This window comes from Sus scrofa, chromosome 1 (assembly GCF_054392235.1).
Source record: "Sus scrofa isolate SSC_HxYL_T2T_F1_AM1 chromosome 1, Sscrofa_HxYL_maternal_Yorkshire_Landrace_v2.0, whole genome shotgun sequence".
Taxonomy (NCBI): Eukaryota; Metazoa; Chordata; class Mammalia; order Artiodactyla; family Suidae; genus Sus; species Sus scrofa.
Window position 1 is genome coordinate 209,170,117 of NC_139383.1, and position 22,474 is coordinate 209,192,590.

General features: G+C 36.3%; 1 protein-coding gene across 1 annotated transcript; it reads left to right on the forward strand.

Moving 5' to 3' along the window:
• Positions 1–2,696: 2,696 nt before the first annotated feature.
• On the forward strand, positions 2,697–6,135 carry IZUMO3 (IZUMO family member 3). The gene is made up of 6 exons (XM_085003592.1): positions 2,697–3,148; positions 3,286–3,360; positions 3,774–3,875; positions 4,560–4,640; positions 5,333–5,423; positions 5,734–6,135. Exons 1-6 carry the CDS (start codon positions 2,725–2,727, stop codon positions 5,867–5,869), a joined length of 909 nt encoding a protein of 302 aa, XP_084859718.1. The 5' UTR covers positions 2,697–2,724; the 3' UTR covers positions 5,870–6,135.
• Positions 6,136–22,474: the final 16,339 nt, after the last annotated feature.

Here is a 22,474-nt window from a genome sequence, read left to right on the forward strand (position 1 = left end):
AAGAGGAATATCAAAATATAAAAATTATTTTACAGATGAAGTATCTGGCACTTAATCATTAAACATTTAAATCTATGATTATTATGCTGCCTAGACAGATATTTATAACATGGCCAAATATCTAGTCTCAGTTTATGATCAGGAAAGAGGTTAATATCACCTGACCCCAAGAAATAACCAAATGTTTTCCCAAACTTATAGAGAATCCTGTGAAGTGATAAGAAAAGCAATGAAGCAGGGCTTGGCTGGGACAAATAACTCTTCAGAAAAGAAGCTATAAGGAACTTGAGCCACAGAGATTGATTGATTGATTGATTGATTGTATGGATCTCAGATCTACCATGGAACGTGGGCAAATAAATTACTATAAGAAGCTTCTTGCTTTTCTTTTTGAAACTTGTTCCCTAGACTTTAAACTTCAGTGCATTATTTGATCTGGAACAAAGGCCACTATTACAACACAACTGATTTTATCTCTTAAAAGACAGACTCTGTAATTGTTAGTGTTGTAGGACAAAAAAAATACACAACACTGTTCATGAATACTTACTTTATCTGTGTAAGAACCACAAATGGGCAAATATATCTTTGGTACAATATTCTGAATGCATGTCATACTATGTATCCTTTATATTCTTCAAGACAAATAGAGAGTTCATTTAGCCATTCTATAGTTTCACACTGACTGTAAATTATATCTCCCATGATGTCAAAATAAACCAATTACTAGCATAATCACTCTAGGATTCAGGTGTTAGCCTTTCGCCTCCCAGATACAAGTATTATTATTTTAATTAGGTAATGTGATCATTATATTATTAGTCAATTTCCAGACAGAACTTCTGTTCCAAAGCTCAAATATCTTAAAAATATGAAATTCAAAGAACTAGCCTATGATAACTTGGTTATTTCCTTATATGCTATATAGACCATCATCAGTACTTTCAGAATGTTTCCCCTAAAGGATCCTGAATATTACTGGGCCTCACTCATGACCATATATTCACTTAATCTTTCTAGTATCCTGGATCCAGACTCTCTTAAAAAATTCCTCCAGACATAGTTGTTCTGTCTTCCCACAGACCTCTGTATACAACACTTTCTCTCCATTAGCACACACTGTTGTTACCTGTTTAATCCATGAGTGACAGTTCCATTGGTTCCCATTTTATATGCACCTTTCAATTACAAGCTATATCTGTAGTTTTAGAAAATGGCTCATTATTTCCAATCTTCCCAAAACTATACAAAAGCCAGGTTACCTTTTTCCCCCATTCCAAAAATCATGTATTGCAAATTAAGCTGAAAGAGTGAGGCAAGGATAAAAACAGTTGATGGGCCACGAGGTCAGGGTCAAGAAAATGTGCCATGGAATGAGAGAGAATTATTCAGTGATATGGCAGAGCAGTTCCTTGAAGCTGTATAATACAAAAGCAAAGGCATACATTGTTAACTGGAAAATATCTATAACATGTATTTTCTCAAAGAAGAAGAGTTTTTCCTCATATTTGTTCAACTGCCTGCCAAGTTTCTTAGCCCTCTGAGTCCCCATCTTTGGTTTCTAGAGTTAATTGAATCCCATTACATGTGTACCTCAGCATGTGAAAATCCTTTGGGGGTCATCTTAATGATAACTTAGGTCTAAATTCTATCATTAACCTTCTAGGATCCCAGAGTTTCCTAGTTTCCATGGGGTCACAGCCTTATGTGATATATTTGAAAAGAGGTAACTAGTGCTCTGGAAAGTCTGCAAAGCAGTCTTAATTTCCTCATATAACAAAGAAAATTTTTATTCAAAGAGCATTAAACATTCTTATTTGGCCATCTACCATAAAGGTGGCATAAGAGCATAGCCTGTGATGGCTGTGGTTATTTTCTTATGTTACACACTTCACCATTAGAAATTTCAAGATGTGTCCATTTGGAGTTTCCTTTGTGGCTCAGCAGGTTAAGAACCCAATATGATATCTGTGGGTATGCAATCCCTGGCTTTGCTCAGTGGGTTAAGTCTCCAGCATTGCCGCAAGCTGTGGCATAGGTTGCAGATGCAGCTTAGATCCTGTGTTGCTGTGACTGTGATTGCAGTTGAAGTTCCAATTCAACCCCTAGCCTGGGAACTTCCATATGCCACAGGTGGGGCGATAAAAAGAAAAAAAAAAAGATATGCCCATTAAGGACCCTGAACATTAACTGGAATCTCACTTACAATATAGCATATATAGCATGGCTGAAGAAATGTTCCTACAGACAAAAGTCAGCCTAAATTTTTGAGAAAATATCAATTGTGTGAAAACCATTATTATCAATGATATCAATTATATACAGACATCCACCCATTGCTTATTTTCAACAGTTTTGCTACTATCAGGGACTGGACCCCAAGCAACTCAATATTCTGGGCTTTTCTTACCTCTTTTATAAAAGCAGAGTTTGGATTAAGCAATCTCTAAGGTTCTATGAAATCTCTTCCAATATCCACTACCATTGAGATACTACTTCAATGATCAGGAGAGGTGCGGGAATGTACTAAGAACACAAGTAAGACAAAGAGACAAAGACAAAGACAAAGACAAAGACAAAGACAAAGAAACACTTTTTTCTGAGATATCTCCCCACATGGAACTCTGCTTGTGTGAGCTCAAGACTTCTCTCTCTCTCTGTGTTCCACACTCAGAACACTCAGGTATCTGCTCCCCAGCTGGCAGTCCCTTCTCTCTGGAATGAATGATTAAAGTCAGAAAACTGAAGATCCTTAGGGAAATGAGATTTTTCAGAAGTGGGATGGAAAGAGAGGGAAAGGGGGAATCAGACTCTCTAGGACAGGCTCTCCTTCCTGGAGTTTTGAAGGAAAGGGAACTAGATGAACTAGTTGCCAGGACAACCTGCTGTTGGGGCAAGGGTGGTTGGGGCAAGGAAATGGGAGACCTGTGGTTGCTCCTGCTCCTGCCCCTGTCCCTGGCAGCCTTCCATGGGGTCAAAGGCTGTTTGGAATGTGACCCCAAATTCATAGAGGATATTAAGTCCCTGCTGGCAAAGCTGGTGCCCTCAGAAGTCCCTGGTCGAACCCACCTGCTTGAACGGCAGGTTAAGGAGATGATCCATTTAAGCTTCAAGGTCTCCCACAGGGACAAGATGCTTCGGGTGTTGGGTGAGGGAAGCTTGAGTCCCTGAGAGTTTGGGGAGTTACAGGGAGAAGGGAGGTAGGGAAGAGAGGAACTGGGTCCACATGATTTCTTTCATAGATGTAATTATTCTCCCATATGTACCTTTACTTCTCCTCTCTAGATGTTCAAAAGGTTGTCAATTTGAGAACATGGCTGAAGACTCAACTTTATAAATTGAGCAATGAAACATGGAAAGGTGAGGTATTGCTTCAGTGTTAAATGGCCATACTGGAGTTCCAGTTGTGGCTCAGCTGGTTAAGAACCCGACTAGTATCCATGAGGATTCAGGTTTGATCCCTGGCTTTGCTCAGTGGGTTAAGGATCCTGTGTTGCTGCAAGCTGCAGTGTAGGTCACAGATGTGGTTGGGATCCTGCATTGCTGTGCCTGTGGCATAGGCCAGCTGCTGCAGCTCCAATTTGATCCCTAGCCTGGGAACTTCCATATGCCCCAAGTGTGGCCCTAAAAAGACAGGGGGAAAAAAAAAGCCTGTATTTCCCAAAGCAAGTATGAGAAAAATCCACTGGGGAAAACAAGGCAAAACGATTAGAATTAAATTATGATGGGAAAGGCCACCGCTATTTTCTGATGTCCCTTCCACCCCTTCTTAGGTGCCTTTATCCTTCAAGGCAAGCTTCTAGATGTCCGCCAAAACCTGGAATCCAAACTGAATGAAATATTAAAGAACTTCTCTGAAGTTGGTAATATAAGACGTCTATCTAACAGCACTGATTATGTGGAAGGAATAGGAAATGAGGGGTGAGAGGAGGAATGTGGCTTCATATTCAAATGATTTAAAAATGGGTGGAGGGGTGGCTAGAACCTAATGGGTAACCAAATAAAGACTATTGGGTAAAAATATGGGAAATGCTAAGTTGATTGGAAGCTCATTAGATCTTTCTGATTCTCTTTTAGCTTGTTCTGAAGACTGTGGTAAGTACACTACATGTGATGCCCTGAGGTTTCAGCCCATGCTTTCCCAACCAACTACTTTGCTCTATCTGACCCTATCTCTCCTACCTGTCACACTGAGAACAAAACTCCTAGAGCTATTGGGTACAAGGGGAAATGTCAACAGCAACTGACAACAAAATATTCCTTACGAACTCTCAAACACCTCATAGATAGAGGTCCTCGAAGGCCTTTTACATTATGGCTTCTAACCTATAGCACCAATATAAGCTGAGACATCATTTGGTCATTTTTTCTCAAAGATCTGAATTAAGTTATTTAAGGTTTTGACCTATCAATAAAATTGACTGCTAGGGAAAGAAGAAAGTCGCAGCAATGTAACCAACGAAAATGACTGAGATCTAATCTATATCTATACTTGATGTCTGAGCTAAGGAAACTCCATGCCATGTCCTCCTTCCAACTGTTTTTCTTCTCTTTATCAGTTGTGACTGAAGGTCCTATCCTGGATTGTTGGACCTGTCTTCGCATCAACGCCCGGTGCTTCAAAGGAGAGTATTGTTCAGGTAACAAAGACTGTAGTGTGACATTTTGAAAGGACAGATATCAACGAGTTCTTTATGGATTTAATAAACATTTAAAAAAAATTTTAGGGCCCCATCCACAGCATATGGAGGTTCCCAGGCTAGGGGTCAAATCGGAGCTATAGCCACTGGCCTGCACCACAGCCACAGCAATACCAGATCCAAGCCGCATCTGCAACCTACACCACAGCTCATGGCTATGCTGGATCCTTAACCCACTGAGTGAGGCCAGGGATCGAACCTGCATCCTCATGGATCCTAGTCAGATTCATTTCTGCTGAGCCATGATGGGAACTCCCATGACAGGAACTTTCCAATAAACAAATATTTATTGAGCCTCTTCCATATAGGTCATGCTAATGCTACAAATAAGAGCTAAGATGTTGGACAAAATTTGTACCAGTGTGAATTACTGGACACAGGATAACTGAAGAGCTTAGAAATGAAAGCTGTACTAAAGGTGGAGTCATTAGACTAGGGGTAGTAAGGAAAAAATTTTGGTAGAGCCTAGAGGTCTAGGAGTAATAAGCATCAGTATAGCCAGGGAACAGTGATTAAGTGGTGAGTGGAATAATTTTTTAAGGTTGAAAAGAGTCTTCTATCATGGAAAAATTCTCAAGTTACTAATCTTTTTCTCCAGAACTCATTTTCTTTACTCCCCTTTCTTCTTTCAGAAGATGATCCAAAGAAAGCCGAGAATCGAGAAATTGCACTATTTCTGATATTGCTAGCAGAAGTTGTAATATTGGGAAGTTCTTTGTTACTGTGAGTTTTCCTCCCTCCAAACAAACATTGGGTCAAGATTCCTTTGGCAAAGAGACCTCCCAATCTTCCCCCTCCTTCCAATGGAAATAAGGGGAAGGAATCATTTCAAAATGTGGGATATGATATTAAAAGGAATGAAAGATATAATTTCATGGGATAAAAGTTGGAACATAGGAAATGGAAAAGGTAAAATGAAGTATGAAGAAAACTTTTGTAGAAGAATTAAGGAAGCAAAAAACAATTGGTACAATATTTTAAAGAGTTGGGTTACTGATACTGAAGTTGGGATTATCTCATTGCTCTACTCTAGATTCCATTTCTGTGTCTCTCATCGGAGGAAAATGAAGGCAATACGAAGGTCATTAAAGAAATATCTGGAGAAGAAACTTGAGGAATTAATGGGAATAATGGATGAGAAGGAGAGAAGTTTTGGAGTCAGAAAGTAAATGCATAGACACAACTGGGAGGTCTGTCAGAATTCTCTTCGGTGTTGACTCAGAGTAGAAAACCAGGAATTAAAGCTCTTTTGCAGTCATGAAGTCATAGTATTCTAAAACTAAACTTAAGAGTTTCTCTAGTAAAGATCCTTACTAATATCCTTACTAATGGAAGCAAATGATTTACTTGAAGTTTTACAGAAAGTAATACTGGTATGTTGCAATGCACATAAAAGATGATAACGCTGAAGGATAATAAAGAATGCATGGAATGATAACTCTCATTAATGTCTCTAATTAGGATATTTTAAATTTATAAGGTTATTTTTGTTTCCATGTTTTCATTTTGTTACTGTTTCCATATTTTTCCTTAGGTTCAATGCAGAAATTTTTCTTTGATGATACATAACATAATCTTCATCATGATATTACACACACACACGCACACACCAAAGAAGTCTGAAATATTAGTCCTGAATTGAGATTTGTCCCAATCACTTTTCCCTAAATCTGTGCTCTATGACTGACTTGCATATTAATGCCTTAGTCTTGTTCTTATTAAATGTGTATAAGACCCTAATTAGTACTTTACATCTACTAATTGAGTTCTCACAATAATCTTTGAGTAATATTGTTATTTACCTCTATGTTATGGATGAGGAAACAGAAAAATATTTAACTCGTAGTTATAGAGCACTAACCTAGGCTATAACAAACTCTTGGTTGGCTAACTTGAACTATCTGATCAGAATTGATATCTATAGACATTTATAGCTAGGTTAATGGAAAAAGTCTGAATTTATTGTCAACATATCCTTGATTATAGATAGTGATGGTTAAGCCTGAAATAAAACTGGGGACTGGTTAATTATAAAATACATGAACTTGCCTCTCTATTTTGCTTCCTTTTATTATGGGAGCTTATTTCAAAAGAAAAATACCACTGCTTAGCAACAGGGGAATAAGTCCTGCTTCAGTGGTGGGTGGAGGTGCTTGCAATTCTTTCATCCACTGTAGATCTTTGAGGGTTTGTGCATTGTTGCTGCTATATTAATGAAATAATGAATGAATCAGAATATACATGAGGAGGACCTGAACATTAGTATCTCTCAGTTGCTAAAGTTGAACTTCATGCTAAAAATTCCAAGATAAGAGTATTGTTGGCATCTACTATTTCTCAGTGACTTAGGCTCACTTCACCAAAAAATCTTGAATGCTAACTTTATCATAGTCCCTATCAAATTACTATCTTTATCTGGTTTTACTTTTAATCATGGATAATTTTATAAATAGGACAAAAGACTTGCTATATTTTGTGTGTTTGTTTGCGTTAGTGCAGCTTTTTATATTACTTGTCAGACTGGCCTACTGTCCCCTCCGTACTCTTCTTCTACTCCATCCTCATCACTCTGTTCTAGAAAACAGAGGTTATCAAGTCAGGATATGTTTTTCATTATTTTATCCAAATCTAAATGGTCTAAGTAAAAAGATAAACACACATACATACAAATACATTTACACATTTAATTTTTGCTATTAAAATTATGCGTACTTAAGCATTTCACATCTAAATACTTTGTGGAAATTAAGCTAACCAGTATCTAGTCTATTCACTCTTTGGCAGTTGCATACAATACCACAGTGTGGTGCTACCATTATTCTAAAGTTCCTCTATTTGGGGTATTCTCTTTACCAGCTTTTTTTAGTCACTATAAATAATGCTGCAATAAACATCTGTGCAATAAACACCTAATTATTGATTCTTCCATTTATAAGAGAAAATGCTAAAGAATTGGAGTATCTGAAGTGAAAGTTATATGTTCTCTGAAATGTAATAAATATATTAGAAAGGTTGGAATAATTTTCAAATATACCAGTAATAACCAATAGCTCATGTTTGCCACATCCACAACAGCAAAAGTTTGTACGTATCCTTTAAATTCTGCCAGTCCAGTATGTTATGAGTTAATCTACTAGTGAATTGACATCTCTTCAATCGACTCAGTGCCATTTGAATGGGCTCTACAGTGAAATGCCTATTCATAAACTCTGCTAATTTTGAGTTTTTTATCCTATCAATTTAAAAGGATAATTTATCACAGGATATTGAATATAGTTCCCTGTGCCATAGGAACTAAATTCAATATCCTGTGATAAACCATAATAGAAAAAGAATATGAAAAAGAATAGAAAAAGAATATTCAATTATACATACATGTATAATTGAATCACTTAGCTGTGCAGCAGAAATTAACACAACCTTGTAAATGAACTATACTTTAAAAAAGGCACTGTCACAATATAGACATTAACTCTAAAATTTCCACTGCAGACATAAATTGTTTTTCCCAAATCTATTCTTTGTCTGTTGAAAACTTAGGGTGTTACAGCTATTTATCCACTTTTAACTCGTTAATACTTATAGAACATGAAATAAATACTCACTGATTTCTGGATAGTCATCCTATATCCAGTCACTTAAATTTATTTCTTTCTATTGTTTACACTAAAGGCTCTTGTATTTTCTAGTTATTCAATTATATTACCATCAAAAAAGTTTTATATTTTCCTTTCTATAATTCAAATTGATTACTTTGCTTTCTTATTCTAATGCCTTTGTAAGACCTTCTAAGTGGGCTGAGAGGAGCAGCCTGCAATATTATGTTATTAAGATACGTATAATATTGATATTTACAATATTAAGATACCTAAAAATCCAACCTGTTCTGTATAGTGTTACTCATTTGAAAATCTTTATTTGAGGAGTTCCCATTGTGGCTTAGCAGTAACAAATCTGACTAGTGCCCATGAGGATTCAGGTTAAATCCCTGGCCTCGCCCAGTGGGTTAAAGATCCAGCATTGTCGCAAGCTGCAGTGTAGGTCACAGATGAAGCTTGGATCCTACATTGCTGTGGCTGTGGCACAGTCCAACATCTGTAGCTCCAATTCAGCCCTAAACCTTGGAATCTCCCTATGCTGTGGGTGCAGCCCAAAAATGAGCAAAAAAAAAAAAAAAGAAGAAAAAAAAAAGGAAAAGAAAAAGAAAAAAGAAAGAAAAAGAAAATCTTTATTCGAGATGCTAACTTTGAACCTTGGGCTGAATTCCCATCAGCTTTGGACTGTGTTTCAAATTTGCGACCCTCCATTTGCACAGTTTTACTGTAACTGTTTTATAACAGAAGTCCTAATGCTGATCTTTATCATTTCTTGAATCACCAACATGAGAAGGACTGGTTGTTTTTTGTTTTTATGTGTTTATAATACAATGAAATGAAGATTACCTAATTAAACTATATATATTCATCAGGTAGGAAAGGTTCTGTGATATTTACGTTTCCAAATGTAAACATGGTACAAAATTAATTGCTTACAATCCTAATTTAAACTTGAGCTAACAGTTAACATTTTAAAAAAAGATTTGTAAAAAACACCTTTCCAACAAGTAAAATCTCATTTATACCCTAGTGAAACAATACAAATCTTATTACTGGAACAATTATATTTTAAAAACAAACATATACTTCAGTTCTGATGTCAACACTGCAAGAGATTATTTCTAAAATTTCCCTTGAACATACAAAGCATTAGGGGAACATATTTCCTGAGTAGGTGACCCTGACACAGATGGTACAATTTTTGAGCAAGCATCATTCTTGGGGCTACTTTATTAAGAATATTTTTTTTTTCTTTTCTTTTTGCTTTTTAGGGCCATTTGTGTGGCATATGGAGGTTCCCAGGCCTACACCATAGCCACAGCAACTCGGGATCTAAGCCGCATCTGCAACCTACACCACAGCTCACTGCAACAGCAGATCCCCAACCCACTGAGCAAGGCCAAGAATTGAACCCAGATCCTCATGGATACTCATTGGATTTGTTTCCACTGCACCACAACGAGAATTCCCAAGAATAAGTATTTTCTAAGTTTTTTTCAGAAAAAAAAAGAGGTCAGAGGTGAGGTTTCATTCAGCTTTTACCAAGTGAAAATTTAATAATTCATTTTATCTAGAAATAACATTAGAATGTGCTAGCCAATCTAATGAAGGTACTCAAAACATAAATTATTAGAACATAAAAAATAAAAAACTTATAGAATAAAACAACAGCTGAGTTAACACCAGAAGATTCTTAATTTCCAATTATTAATAGTCTTTCTAAATTTACTGTTATATTCTGACTCAAAGGGGGACTGAAGCTTCTTCAGTGTGAGGTACATGCTTTCTTTTATGATTTATATTTTCTTACTTGCAGCTTCTTCTAGAACTTTCATTTTTTCTTCTATCATTTATCTCCCTTCTCCTCTTCAATAATAGGTCTTTACTCTTAGTGTCCCTTTATAAATTAAAGCCTCTTTTCTTCAGCCCTTATCTCCTTCCAACTACCACTCTATACCTTCATGCTAAACTTCCTAAAAAAGCACTCTGTATCTCATGACTATTTCTGCATTCCTGTTCTCCCCTCAGTCAACCATAATCTGCATTTTGCTCATGACCATATGGAAATTGCTCTAATGTGGTCAGCAATCTCTTGGCTGTTACACTGAAAGTTTCCTTCTTAAATACCCCTCTTGTACCTGTCAGGTTTTGTTATTATTTTTTTTTAAATTGTTATTTCCCTAATACAGCTTTTTTTTCCCCTACTGTACAGCATGGTGACCCAGTTACACATACATGTACACACTCTATTTTCACGCATTATCATGCTTCGTCATAAGTGACTAGACATATTTCCCAGTGCTATACACAGCAGGATCTCATTGCTAATCCATTCCAAAGGCAATAGTTTGCATCTATTAACCCCAAGCTCCCAATCCACCCCACTCCCTCCCCCTCAAGGTTTGTTCCTATTTTTACATTATGCTTTTGTTGCTTTGTGTGTGTGTGGGGGGGGGGGTCTTCTTGCTCGCTTGTCCAATACCAGAGAATTGACTTCAAAAATTTTTCTTACTCTATGCCTGGTAGACTCTCATCCACTCACGTAATTTTAACTATTACCTAGTAACTATATTTCCAAATTCTTAGACTTTTATTTTCACCCCAAGTCCTCTGTCTGTGTTTCTGAATATATAAGATACATCCATCTAGACATGAAATACCAACTTTAAACTCAGCATGCCTAAAACTGAACTAATTATTTTAAATCATTTCTGATTCTATACAATTTATTAATCCAGAATGTCATTCTGTCCTGATGAAGAAAATACTTGTTGAATATAGATTACAGACAAGACATATTTCTGAGCATTTTCATAATTATTTTCCTACTGATCCCACAAAATTGTCCTAAGCCATTTTTGCATAGACAAGGCTCTGCAAATTTAAGAATCTTCTTCCAAGTGGTTACTTGGTAGGTGGTGGAGCAAGGATTCAAACCCCAAATCTGAAGCTTCTCCGCTAGCTAGCATTAGCTCCATGGATACCATAAATTACCCAGAAGATAGAAATCTGAACGTGTTCTGGAATCCTCTCTCCTTCAGCTATCCTAGCCTGTTACTCTTCAATTAGCATTGATTTTCACTCCTAAATATCTCTTAAATCTCCCAGGCTACTGCCACAGTTGAAGTTCCTTCCTCCTCCCTCAGGGCCTATTGGAATGGCCTTCTAATCAGCTTTCCTGAGTCCAGCCTCTCCAGAAGCCAAAGCCATCCTTCCTTTTGCACTTAGAATAATGATCAGTCTAAAAACACAAATTGATTTCAAACTCTAAGTACTGAGATGATGACCCCACTCCTAAAAGTGAAATATAAACTATTTTGTATATATTACATGACTTAGATATTACCATCCCATTCTTTACAATCTCGCCTTTAACCAAATGCCTTCCTAGGTTTTCCCCTTTGTTGAGGGTTTACCAAACATACTTAGCTTTTTCTTACTCCTAGCCATTATTTGCTATGTACTTTTCTTGCTTCCTGTTAGTCTTCCTCAGTCTTCAAAACAGACATCTAAAGTCATCTCACAAAGCCTTTCCTGAGATGATCAGAAAGAATTAGTCACCCATAACCTTCAGAGTGTAACCTTCCATTACAATTTATTTGCTACTATAAAACACTTTTTAGGAGTTCATGACTCAGTGGAAATGAATCTGACTAGTATCCATGAGGAAGTAGGTTCAATCCCTGGCCTTGCTCAGTGGATTAAGCATTCAGTGTTACTATGAGCTGTGATGTAGGTCACAGAAGCAGCTCGGATCTGGCATTGCTGTGGCAGTGACGTGGGCCAGTGGCTACAGCTCCAATTCAACCCCTAGCCTGGGAAGCTCCATATGCCAGAGGTACAGCCTTAAAAAGCCAAAAAAAAAAAAAAAAAAACCAAAAAACAAAACTTTTCGCAGAGGACTGTTGTTATTGGTTTTCATCTCTCTTTTCTAGACATGAAATCTTCAGAGACAGGGACTATTCTGTGCTTATCTTCATATTCCCAATAGCTGGCAATGTATCACAAAACTTTGCATCATCTTAAGTGTCACTTAATCAGGGATTTTATATAATTATGAATTAATGTATGATTCCAAGAGGTCAGAAGTCATGTCTGCTGTCTTTTCATATAGATCATTGTAATACCTGATACTAAAAAAGGAATGTTAGTCAGATGAAAATATAAATATATATATAAATAAGAACATTGATGAATGCTGTTATTTGGAACTGAGTATTCTCTAGGTATTCTTAATACTACCACATATACTTTGTCTGCCATATTGTCCACTGTAGTCTCAGTCATTATCTTTAAAATCTCTGGCAGCTTGATGACATCATCATGGAATAAGGGTTACCTTAACATTGTTTGGATCTAACGCATTCCAGGGAGCTTAGGTCAGACAGAATTACCAAGTACCAAGTACCAAGTCCCTAAGTCAACACACAGGTTCCTAGTATGAAATCTATCTCAAGAACACTTATGGAAAGCTCTCAGTAGGTCAACTTATACCTCAGATGACTTGGGTTGGCTTTGTCCTACCAGCCTGTCTTACTGCCAATGGAACAGAAATCTGAAGAAACCTCAAACCTGGCATTGATCTAAATTGAGAAATGATTTCAGAGATCAGGAGACCACAACATATTCCCCTGAGTTACTCTGATTATAGGGGTAAGGTGGGAGTTGAGTAAGGTATAATAAAGTAGACATGCTACTATTTAAGTATCTAATTGTATTACAATTAATAAACATAGAAGTTTCTGGAACAATACCCAGAATATTATTTTTCTTTAATTTGCCTTTTGGTTTTTCAACTAATTTAAAAATACACTGAATAGCAAGACTAAGTAAAAGGCCAGTAGCAAGAGTAAAGTAAGAAAACAGAAGTAAAAATCTGAGGAAGATAAGGATACTTTGCACTCCACTTCTTCTCAAGGAACTTCAGGTTCTCAGCTTTGCATTCCCACATTTAGCACTGCTAAAACTGACAAGTGATCTTCCTCTTAAATAGGAAGCAAATATGAATGCCTCCCAATCAAAGGGCAGCACTGGCAGGTAGGCATGTTTGTCAAGCATCCACTTTGGATCAGTACGTAGGGCTTTCTGTGAGGCATTCTTCTCAAGCTCCTACCTAATGAGGCTTTATCTATCTGCCTGATGAGGTGGCCCTTCATGATTTCTGCTGAAAGTAACTAATAAGCACAGGCTCTTCAGATTCAGAATTCATGTTTTCTATTTCATCCACACTCTCTTTATCTTACTAATGCTATAAAAAAATGTTCAACAACATTTTCTAGTGAATAAAACTCTTCTGGTTTTATCTTTGGCACTTTGGAAATCTATGTGAATAACAGTTTCAAGCCAACAAGACATCATTTATTAAGCTGTTGTTTCTGTAACTGATAACCTCAGTCTGGGCTATGAAAACAGTCCAAAGAGAGTTCAAAGAAAGGGTTGAAAAATATTAAACAGAGTTTGCAATGCAGTGCTTATTAAGACATTATTAAACCCTGTCTAAAAACCAACTGCATTTCCTTGAAAGAAAATGCAAAGGAAATTTACAGTCATTATCTCTGGGTAGTGTAGGTTACTGAAGATTATTTTTTTCTCCTTTTTGCTTGGTGGTGTTTCTTATCTTTCTGCAGTGAGCTTGCATCTTACTTATGTAGGGAGAAAGGCGATTTGACTTAAACATGAGGGAAACAGCACTTTCAAAGCAATCATGGTATAATACAATTTGTTCCAAACTGTCCAATGGATTAATTTAACTCAGTACTTATTTTATGGTCTAGATTTTACATAATAAAGTAGCCCAGGTTACTGCCTCATTAAATTTCTACCCTTGGAAATGAAATTTGGTTTAACATTCTTTTTTCTTGCTCTATACTTCTAATATCTCTATACTTCTAACATTTCTTTTCAAAGGCTTACTAGGGAAAAATTCTTTCAATGACATTATGTAATGTGCTCAATATCATGGGGGAGGCTAAAAGGAAATGGAATACAGTAATATTTTTAAAAATAAAATTGGAGTTAAAATCATGATTATTATTAAAGCAACAACATATTTATCATTGATGATAAGGTACAAATATCTGAAAAGTCATGTTTTCAATTCTAAGCCTTAGGCCAGGTCAGGCATTACATATTACTCATCTGCTTACACTAAGATCAACTAAGGACCTGATCTCTTTTATTTGCCACCTACTCTTACTCTCTTGTCATTTGTTCCTTGCTTTTGTTGCCCTATCCCATTTATGATCTCAGTATCCCAAGTATATTTCCATGTGTTTTCCTCTGTTTTAGATAAAATATAATGTAAAGCACATACATAATTTAACTTTTTCTAGAAGCCACATTAAGAAAAATTTAAAAATAGGTGAAATTACTTTTAATAATACATTTCAACCTAACTATTCAAACTAATATCATTTTAATATATAATCTATATAAAATTATCAATGAGATATTTCAATTATTTTAGACACTAAGTCTTCAAAATTTGGCTTGTATTTTATACTTTCAAAACATCTCAATTTGAATTTTTAATTGAAAATATTTGTCTGTATTTATATATCAGAAAGTGTAAAGTTGAAAAAGTAAACCCAAAGTTGTTCCAAGTATGCTTGGAAGTTTTCAAATCACTCAATCTAGTGTCAGTTTTTTAAATTTACCTTAAATTTAAATAAAATTAAAAATTTTGTTTCTCAGTCACATTAGCTATATTTCAAGTGCTCAACAGTCCACCTGGGACAAGTGCTGACCATACTGGACAGCACAAGTTTAGAATCCACAAACTTTCTGTTTACACATTTCCAAAGTTGGATATTTTTTCTAGTTCCTTGAGGATCAAACCTCACATCTGGCCCATATACGAAAGACAAACAGTGGCTCTTACAGACAAATTTCATGGAGACATTTTCAGATAACAAGCATCTGCCAAATACACAACACACACACACACACACACACACACACACACACACACACACACACACACACACGAAACATATCAGAATATACTCCATCTGTTGGTGACTCTTGGTATATGATGGCTCCCTGCCTCAGGGAATAAGTACTGCATTTTGAATTTTTTGGATATAATTTCTAGAAGAGCCATAGTGTTTTAAAAATATAAATGAAGGACAAATCTTAGAAAAATGCAAATGAAAACATAAATGGCTTACTTTGGAATATACATAAATTCTTTCAGGCAATAAAGATTGACTTATTAACTTATCAACCCAAGGGAAGACTACTGCAGCCTCAAATAATCAATAAATCCTAAGAGTCACCTACTGTGGTTACTCTTGCTTATGACTGCATTTGGGGTTCCCCACCCCAAAATTGATCCCATTGTTAAAAAATATATACTTTGATGCCATTTAAAACTCTTGAGCATGAAAGTAAATTTTCTAGAAACTTTTAGACAATGGTGGGAACATTTCTTTTCTAATTACAATATCTATATTAACATGATTGCAGACACAACAAGCAGGAACTACCCTTCAGATAAGAAAGGTATAACAAAATGGATATTTTGTGTTTTAGATTTTGTAATTTTATCTTTCCAATTGTAGTCAGACCATCACATTTTCAAGCACTCCATAACTACATGGGGCTAGTGACTGCCATATCGAAAAGTATAGGCAAAGATAACATTCTCAGTGAAACTTTGGTGTAAATTGCTGAATATATGTTACTTCGTCAAGCAATACGGAAACACAAAACCTATTCAAAACTGTGTTTAACAATGAGTTAAATGTTAAATTTTCATATTAAATAAGAAAAGTTAAGAGAAATCTATCATTATGTTCTCTAAGTGTATTGCTTGGCCTATAGAATGTAGCACCTTTCTATTCTTTCTTATATATACTATTAGCAAATTTTCAGGGTAAGCTCATTAGGATCCATAGAGCACAGACAGTTAAATATACTTGATCATGGTTTAAACTTATCTTGAAATTAGTTCACATAATTACCTGTCAGTGGAATATGTCATTGTTTTCTCTTTTTTCAAAATATTTTTTAATCTAACATCTTCTAGAGCTCACTTAGAAAATTGAATAAAACATTAGAATGACATACTCTGAGTGAAAAATGCTAATTTCTATCTCATCCTTTCTTCTATTCAGAAGTATGATTTTCTTCTAGTGTTGAAAAATCTGCATCATTAATCTCTGTGACTTAAAGAATAAACTTATTTTACACACAGTTTAGAAGACACTAGAAAAACTGCAAACATATTTACAAAAAGAAATATCCACAAGCTATTACATTATCATACATTGGTGCACTTGTCTGCCTATGTGATATTTTTCTCCCAGTTCAATGGTGCATATCAAGTTAACAACCACAATTTATTATCTAATGTATTGTGTGATTAATGGGATAGTTCATATTTTAATCACCCATAGATTTCTTCTCAATGAGGTCTACTTGCCTTAAGCACACTATAGTCATTCAGTCTTAACTCTGTATGATAGTTTTCTTCTACTTTCTATTTATTTTTAACAAAAAAATTCCTGTGAATGCTGTTAATAGATTTAATACATCATTTTGTGATACCCCTATATTTTTAAAGACTTATTTATTTGGCTCTACAAAAGCACTCTGTACTTAAACTTAGCAATAACTATTTTAAATATAATAACTGTAGTTTATTGATCACCCCCCACTAAGTCAGAGTCATCTCCCTCTTATAATCAGAGAATTTTTTCCACATGATTTTGCCCATCACAATTTTATAGTTACTTGTGAACAGCCATTGTATTCCCTGCTTGATTAGAAGTGACTTAAAAGTAAAACTATATTCATTTTCTTATTTTATAAAAACCAACACAATAACTTACATATAATATATGCTTCATAAAAATATGTGGACTTTCTATAGGAATCATTATAAAACTGTGACCTCAGTGGTAGTCTAACAAATGACTTAACCAGTTCAAACCAAAACATGGAATTAAAATAGTATATGAGCTATTACATATTATATTATAATGAGAATACTAAATAGTTGCTCTGTTTTAGGCATTATATATATTAGCTGCAATGTTTAGTTATCCTATAATTTTTTAGGCATCCTATAAGGATAATTAAATACTAACATGTATTTAGTTTTTAGTACACTGAATAGCCCCACTGCAAAAACAAGAAAACTGAAATTCTGAAAGAATAGAATTCTTGTTTCAAGAGTAGAGTGACTGAGTCAGGATTTGGACAGACATGTGTCTGATAGCAAAATTGGGTTTTTAACCACTGAACAATAACAGCCTCTTGAGGACTCTGGTTCTGAGAATCTTAGATGACAAAGCCTTTAAACAATAGAATTTCTAATTTGGGGGATAAATCCACTGAATGATATATATTAGATACAACAGGCAAATATAAAACAAATGTATCTGTCCAAAAAATTAAACAAACAAATAAATAAGTAAATAAAAATAATTTGATGCCAAATAAATGTATCCTTCTTCTTTTCTTCTTTTTAGGGCCACTTCTGCAGCACATGGAAGTTTCCAGGCTAGGGTCAAATCAGAGCTGCAGCTGCTGGCCTATGCCACAGCTATAGCAACTCCAGATATGAGCTGCATCTTCAATCTACACTGCATCTGGCAGCAATACCGGATCCTTAACACACTGAGCCTGACCAGGGATCAAACCCGCATCCTCATGGATATTAGTCAGGGTCTTAACTCACTGAGCCACAATGGGAACTCCTTATTATTCTTAAGTATAAGAATATTGAGACCAAATTACTGAAGAGTTGTAATCTTTGGTTATTGGTAATTGGTAACTTTATAATTATTTTTCCTGAGTATACTTTATGTACATACCATGAAACATCCTAATTCGCTTTTGAGATTTTGATTTATTTTTTACCCCACATTCTAACATATTACATTAGAATGAATGAATTTCTGATCTTGAAAATGTGTTCAAGTTTCTTGGTTTATAAGTGTAGTCATATTTGTAGTGGCCACTATTGATTTTTAAACTTGACTAGATAATTGCATTTTCTCACTGACCAGAGGCTATTAAGAGTTTATTTGATTAGAGGGTAGCTATTTCACTTTTGTTGTAGGTTGAAAGATGATTTGCTATCAACCTGCTACAACATCTGTTGAAACATGTTCCTGAGGGAAACAATAGACAAATTCTAAAAAACAAGGAAAATACAGAAACACATGAAATACATTCATTTTAACATATTTCTCAAACTAGTTTACTTAAGAAATTACATAGAATATATTCCTGTTTCTACAGGAGAATGTTTAGTGTGTGTGTGTGTGTGTGTGTGTGTGTGTGTATACATATAAAATAAAGCTATGTAATAATATTAAAAAAGGAGACTGGACCAAGATGGTAGAGTAGAAATACTCTGAGCTCCCCTCCTCCCATGGTCACACTAACAACACAACTATTAACAGAGAAACTATTAATGAGAAAGATCAGAAGACTAGAGAAAACATCTTCTACAACTAAAGATATAAAGAAAACACCCAGGTGCACAAGGATGTTTCAACATATGCAAATCAATCAATGTCATACACTACATTAACAAAAGAAAAGTCAAAACCCCATGATTATCTCAATAGATGAAGAAAAAGCATTTAACAAAGTCAAACAGACATTCATGATCAAAACTCTTACCAAAGTCAGTATAGAGGGAACATATTTTAACATGATCAATGCCATTTATGACAAACACACAGCAAATATAATACTCAATGGAGAAAAGCTGAAAGCCTTCCCACTAAAATCTGGACCAAGACAAGGATGTCCATTCTCACCACTGTTATTCAACATAGTATTGGAAGTCCTACCCACAGCAATCAGAAAAACAAAAGAAATAAAAGGCATCCAAATAGGAAGACAAGAGGTAAAACTGTCACTGTATGCAGATGACATAATACTATATACAGAAAGACCTAAGGACTAAACCCAAAAACTACTTGAACTGATCAACAAATTCAGCAAATTAGCAGGATATAAGGTTAACATTCAGAAATAGTTGCATTTCTATATTCTGACAATGAAATATTAGAAAAGGAATACAAAAACACAATACCTTTTAAAATTGCACCCCAAACAATCAAATACCTGGAAATAAACCTGACCAAGGAGGTGAAAGACTTATATGCCAAGAACTATAAAACATTAATCAAGGAAATTAAAGAATATGTAAAGAAATGTAAAGACATTCCATGCTCCTGGGTTGGAAAAACTAATACTGTAAAAATGGCCATACTACCCAAAGCAATCTACAGACTCAATGCAATTCCCTATCAAATTACCCAGGACATTTTTCACACAACTAGAACAAACAATCCAAAAGTATATATGGAACCACAAAAGACCCAGAATCGCCAAAGCAATTCTGAAGAACAAAAACCAAGCAGGAGGCATAACTCTCCCAGACTTCAGGCAATATTACAAAGCCACAGTCATCAAGACAGTGTGGTACTGGTACCAAAACAGACAGACAGACCAATGGAACAGAAGAGAGAACCCAGAAATAAACCCAGACACCTATGCTCAAGTAATCTTTTTGACAAAGGAGGCAAGAACATAAAATGGGAAAAAGACAGTCTTTTGAGCAAGCATTGCTGGGAAACCTGGACAGCTGCATGCAAAGCAATGAAACTAGAACACACCCTCACACCATGCACAAAAATAAACTCAGAATGGCTGAAATACTTCAACATAAGACAAGACACCATCAAACTCCTAGAAGAGAACATATGCAAAACACTCTCTGACATCCACCTTATGAATATTTTCTCAGGTCAGTTGCCCAAGCAACAGAAATAAGAGCAAAAATAAACCAATGGGGCCTAATCAAACTGACAAGCTTTTGCACAGCAAAGGAAACCAAAAAGAAAACAAAAAGACAACTTACAGAATGGGAGAAAATAGTTTCAAATAATGCAACTGACAAGGGCTTAATCTCTAGAATATACAAGCAATTTATACAACTCAACAGCAAAAAAGCCAAAAACCCAATGAAAAAATGGGCTAAAGATCTGAATAGACTTTTTTTCCAAGGAAGATATACAGATGGCCAACAAGCACATGAAAAAAAATGCTCAACATCCCTGATTATTAGATAAACGCAAATCAAAACTACCACAAGGTACCACCTCACACCAGTCAGATTGGTCATCATTAATAAGTCTACAAACAACAAATGATGGAGTGGGTGTGGAGAAAAGGGAACCCTCCTGCACTGTTGGTGGGAATGTAAGCTGGTACGACCACTATGGAGATCAGTATGGAGATACCTTAGAAATCTATATACATAGAACTACCATATGACCCAGCAATCCCACTCTTGGGCATATATCCAGATGAAACTTTCCTTGAAAAAGACACTTGCACCCACATATTCACTGCAGCACATTAGCCAAGACATGGAAACAACCCAAAAGTCCATCGACAGATGATTGGATTAGGAAGATGTGGTATATATACACAATGGAATACTACTTAGCCATAAAAAGAACAAAATAATGCCATTTGCAGCAACTATGGATGGAACTAGTGACTCTCATACTGAGTGAAGTAAGTCAGAAAGAGAAACACAAATACCATATGATATCGCTTATATCTGAAATCTAATATAAGGCACAAATGAAACTTTCCACAGAAAAGAAAATCATGGACTTACAGAATAGACTTGTGGTTGCCAAGGGGGAGGCAGAGGGAGTGAGGTGGTCGGGGATCTTGGGGTTAGTAGATACAAACTATTGCCCCTTTGGAATGGATTAGCAATGAGATCCTGCTGTGAAGCACTGGGAACTACATCTAGTCACTTATGATGGAGCATGATAATGTGAGAAAATAGAATGTGTACATGTATGTGTAACTGGGTCACCACACTGCACAGTAGAAAAAAAATTGCATTGGGGAACTAACTATTTAATAATAGTAATAATATAATTTAAATAATATAATAATATAATAATAGTATAATTTAAATAATAATAATAATAAATAAATAAAAGATATAAAGAAAACAATAATTAGATGAGTGGGAATGTGTGGAGTCAAGGAATAGTAAAAACCCATACCTATGGTTGGGTAACCCACAAACAGGAAGACAATTACAATTGCAGAGGTTCTCTCCAAGGAGCACTGGGTCCAAGCCCCTCGTCTGGCTCCCTATCCCAGATGTCCCACACTGATAAAACAAGCCACCAGAACATTTGGCTTTGAAGGCCAGTGGGTCTTAATTTCCAGAAAGCAAGAGGGCTCTGGGAAACAGACTTCACTGTTACAGAATGCACACAAAATCTCACATACTCTGGGCCTGCTAATCTTTAAGAGCCTCCTGGAGAGGCAGGAGGCAAGAGGTGATCACCCTAGGGACATAGACACTAATGACAGCCATCTGGGGGAGCAAAAGTGGGCCCACACTAGCCTTGAGATCCCTGGACCCCAATTCCACCCACCAAGTTGGTTGGGCAGACATACCAACTCTGTGATCCCCAAAGCCCTGAAGCCAGAGACTCTGGGACCTGGCTTCACTAAGCAGAGTGCCAGCCCCAACCCCAGGACTAGCCTCACATTCCATTGGGCAGGCACCACCTGCAGCATCCCCTAAGTTATGGCCCCGCTGATCACAGATAGACACCAGTCCCAGGACCACTTCAGCCACACAACCTGTTATAAAAGAATCCAGCCTGCCAACCACTAGTAGGTCAATACTGGCTTTGAGACATCTTAGAACCCTCAGCTAGTTGCTCCTGGATCCAGCCCTATCCATGAACAATCCAACACCAGCTCTGAGATCTCTGGACCCTGCAGTCAGAGACCTTAGGAGCTGGCTCTGTCAACCAGTGAGCAGGCCCAGCCCTGAGATCCCTTGCGCCCCAATTCTCCCTTTAGCAGACAGACGCAAGCACTGGGACAATTTGGGTCTCAGAGCCAGTAACCTTAGGATTTATTCCTACCCACTAGAGGCCAACATCAGAACCAAAAACCACTTGGACTGCTCAACCAGCCACACTGGAATCCAGCTCCACTTCCCAGTGGGCCAACACCACCTTTGGCACACCTTAGAAACTGCAGTCAGCTATGTTAGAGACTGGCCCTACCTACCAGCAGGCCAGCACCAGATCTGGGAACCCTAACCACAGAACAACCCAAGCCAGAACCCAGCTTTGCACACATGTGAGTAACCACTAGCCC